General features: G+C 37.2%; 1 protein-coding gene across 1 annotated transcript in view; it reads right to left on the bottom strand.

Moving 5' to 3' along the window:
• Positions 1-4,216, bottom strand: part of LOC111390069 (cyclin-dependent kinase C-1-like) — a 13,208-nt gene extending 8,992 nt beyond the window's left edge. The window contains exons 1-3 of the mRNA XM_023015052.1: positions 3,904-4,216; positions 2,546-2,616; positions 1,856-2,295 (exon numbers count right to left, since the gene is read on the bottom strand). Of these exons, the coding sequence (XP_022870820.1) occupies positions 1,856-2,295; positions 2,546-2,616; positions 3,904-3,927 (535 nt within the window). The 5' untranslated portion in view covers positions 3,928-4,216. The remainder of the gene's footprint in view (positions 1-1,855; positions 2,296-2,545; positions 2,617-3,903) is intronic.
• Positions 4,217-4,227: the final 11 nt, after the last annotated feature.

Raw genomic sequence — 4,227 nt, 5'->3', positions numbered from 1 at the left:
AAAACCACCAGCCACATCATTGCCGCCTAAACCAGACTATCACCGTGTCAAACACTACAAACGCCACCACATCACCGTCAGGCACATAGAAGCCACCACATCACCGTGTCAAAACACCACAAGCGCCACCACGTCACCATCGTCGACCGCTACCACTACCATAAACACCTCACCAGTCACTAGCACCTCCAACCAAAAAATAAGAAAACTGCAGATCGAACAGAGAGAGATAAATGCAGATCAAACGCCTCCCCTACGCCGAAAAGAGAAAAGAATCATTCGGAAAGAGAAAAGAACAATTCGGAAACCATTGCCTTCAGATCGGAAAGAGAAGAACAATTTCATGTCGCAACGTTGTGTTCCCAGCATGTCGCCTCCCATGCCGGCACCGGCACCACCCCATGCCATCGCCCTTCCTTCGTCACTGGTTGCAGTGTTTAATCCCCACGCCGACGTCGAGCACAGAGAGAAAGGGGATGGGAAAGTGTCTTGTAATGGGAGGGGTGAAATTTCAAATAGGGTTTGAATTGTGAATTAGGGGATTTAAATCTATTAATACCTGATTTGTGAACAATCAAACATTGTACCTGATATTTGAACTGTGATCTTTAAAGATCTGAATTTCTGTAATTTTCACTAATTATATTCCCATCACATCTATTTCATAAATTTATTATCATATCTATCTTACTAACTTTTTTCACCACATTCTTATTTTTAACCTTTTAACAACGAATAAATCTTGTCCCTATCACATTTTCCGTCTAAAATTATTGTTAACACGCTTCAAATCAAAGGACCATTTTTAGTTTAAATTTTGTATGTTCTTTTTATTTAAAAACACAAAGGACAAATAATTTTTTACTCAATGAAATTTTTAGACCCAAACCGTATCACGAACAACTTATATTAATTATAGAGTGAGATTTTGATTAAAAAAATTAAGAATATAAATATGATAATGAGTAAAAATTACATAAAACCAAAATGTGGTGCGTGTTGTGAATGAATTTAGCTGCAAGCAATCTCATTGACCATTTACAATATTGTCCAAGTCACATTACGAAACATATCATATGAGATACGATCAAATAGCAAGTACTCGTTTGGCCCCATTAAATTAAATTTTATTTTTCTCTCTTATTTTCAACCACACAATCTTCCACAAAATAATATTACACGTAAACCAAAAACTTCTCATTCTTTTTAAACACCATGTTCTCCCAAAAAATACTATTCCACCCATTAAAATCTGAAATCATGGGGAACAAACGGGTAAATGATCAAATTTTATATTCTTCATCAATAGTATGCAGTACTAATCCAAACATGCATTGTATCGAATGAGATCAAATGGTACAATGAACAAAAAGATTTAGCTTATTTTTATATCATTACACTCGATCTATGTTACCAAACATATCATAAAGTCGGAGGTATTTTGACCATTAAGAGGGAATATCAGCTTGTAAGCCATGGTATTCACTTGGATTACTATCTAAGAACACGTTTTTTCACTATTTTTTCAAATGAAGAACGAGTCTGTAAAAGCCCGAGCATCAAAAATTTGTATTCCTCACAGAGAAAAGAGTCCTCATTTTGATGAACTTCATCAAACAATGAGACAACAAAAACACAGCTATACATGTCTAGTAACAAGTTCCTAATTTGGTAACTGAACATTTGCAGAACTTCTTTACCTGCATTGAAGGTGAGTTGGTTCTTCCTACTCTACGTCTCGCTTTGAGCAGCCACTTACAATTTAGAATCTCGAGTTACTGTTGCGGCCATCCATACTGCTGGTTCCGGTTACTGCCCACAGGATTCGGGCCACGGCCACCAGCTCCATATTGACCACTCGGGGGATAATTTGGAGCTCCATATCCACCAGCAGCTCCTCGTGGACCATTTGAAGCACCTGGATATGGTGCTCCTCGACCCTGAGGTGGATACTGTCCACTATTATAACCCCCAGTTTGTCCCCCACGATCTTGATAATACCCACCCGGGTTCCCACTTGGAGGGTATCTATTAGGCCCTCCAGGTGGACCATGAGGCTTTCCATACTGATGATGACTAAGACCCGTAGGCAGTGAAGGTTGCAAGTTGTTCATTGGATGATTAGGTCCCGTCCAATGTTGAGGATGAGGTTGCACAGATTGTTGGATAGGAGGCAAGCGAGAATGCTGCTGTGGATGCTGCAACTTCTGTCTTTTCGCTATTTCTTCATTTTGCCGCTGTTGCTGTCTTTTCTTCTTTGTTTGAAACTCGTGTGAGGATTCATACTTGGGCAAACTGTGTACTTGAGGAACAGTTGGTCACATAACTGAAGGAAAAATATCTAGCAAATTTTTTGCTCAAATACAACAATAGCTGTATTTCTGGAGAAGCTTAGGGAGTTTTCACTAAAAACAATATGCATGTGAAGACAAAAGAAATTACCAAACTCCAAAGGCCAACCAAACGGACGATTAATACGGAAATGCTATCCACGTTAGACTATCGGATTTAAAGAAATAATTTGGGATATTATTACCACAGGTACCTTTTCGGATCGCAAGGCAAGGGATCAGCCCAGAAATATTCAGCATCTAAAGCATCCTTCGCAGATATTCTCTTCACAGAAAAATGAAAGCAGTTAAATTTCAGACATGTTTTCCAAAAAGAACATTCGCCCATTCACTTTTCTCATAGTAACTGAATGGAATGATAGGAAAATAGTAGCTTCACTACGTGATAAATCTTTGAGGTTCATGGGAAGCAGAGAGAGAATTAATGAACAAGAATCTAAATAACAGGTGGATAAATGTAGCCTTTTTGTATTGCCAACTTTTGCACGTTAAAATGAGTTAGAAAATAGGACAAGCATCTGATACTTCAAAACACCTCAGAGGTTCTCTATATGGTTAAATAATTAGCAAATGATGGCCGACTTGATTCTTTTATCTTTTGAGGCACAAGAAAATTGCTTTAGTTTAAACATGGAAAATTCTACTTGCACATAATTCTTGTACATAGGGGTGTTCACACCCCTCACATGGGATGGAGCCCACCTCGCGCGGGCCCCACCCCTATGTACAAAAATTATGTCCCTCTAGCAAAGCCCTTAAAACATTGCAAAATGAATACTCTAATATTAAGTTCGTAGGAAATTTTGAATAAAAACTAACAGAACTGGATTCAGCAAACTTACGGAGCAATTATTTTCATGTAGGCTTTACTAATGACAAACTTGCTCTAAATATAGCCATATTCTATGTTCAGGCCATGGGCTATTAAGCCTCTCACTTTACAACCACATTCCAAAAAAATGTCTCTCTTTTCTTCCTCTAACCTTTGCTTTACAGATTATCACAGCACTCTTGATAGGACAATCAATAATATTTCACATGCATATTAAATAACTAAACAACTTGTAAAGACAATTACAAAGACATTCATGAGATGATATTCCGAACAATCATGAGGTAACTGAATAGTATGACTCCCCCCATCTCGTTTCAAATTATATAGATGTCCCTTGATGTGTGCCTCGTACAACAGTCTATTTTTAAGGCCTTTTCCAGAAAAGAAAATTGTTTAATACCCAAAGTGCCCTGACAAAAAAGAAAAAAAGAAAAAATAAAATAAAATCAAGTGCTTCTTTCAGCATAGCAAACAACACGTACCTACCACTATGCATATAAAAAAATAAAGCTTGTAGAACGTCCATGTTTATACCCAGCATAATCCCATTATGTTTCTAAATGTCAGTCAAGTGGTTATTCCATAACTGATGCAAATCATTCAGTTAACATGGTAATTAGAACAGACAATAAAATAGCAGTGGCAGCAAGAAATGTATGCCTAACTGGAGAAAACAGATTTCAGGACATCAGAATTCATATCAGATAAGAGAGATACCTGAGATGGATCGAGGGCCAGCATTTTCTCTAATAATTCCAGAGCATTGCGGTCAAAACTGTATAGCAAATAAACAATCAGCACATCAACATCATGCACTAAAAAATTTGCATTACTTTATACCGAGGGATGTTTCAAAAGGTTTTCAACAAAAGTATTAGTGGATTTTGATAAGATGAAATGCGTAATTAAAAAGTTAGTAAAAGTTGTAGGTCCCATGAAATGTATAGTAAAAATGAAGGACTAGTTGAAAAGTTGGATAAAATTTAGCAAAGTTTTATCAAACGAGGACTATAATTCCATAACTTCAGTTCCAGATGCTTA

Source organism: Olea europaea, unplaced genomic scaffold (assembly GCF_002742605.1).
Source record: "Olea europaea var. sylvestris unplaced genomic scaffold, O_europaea_v1 scaffold647, whole genome shotgun sequence".
NCBI classification, from domain to species: domain Eukaryota; kingdom Viridiplantae; phylum Streptophyta; class Magnoliopsida; order Lamiales; family Oleaceae; genus Olea; species Olea europaea.
This window is presented reverse-complemented; position numbering and strand designations above follow the sequence as displayed.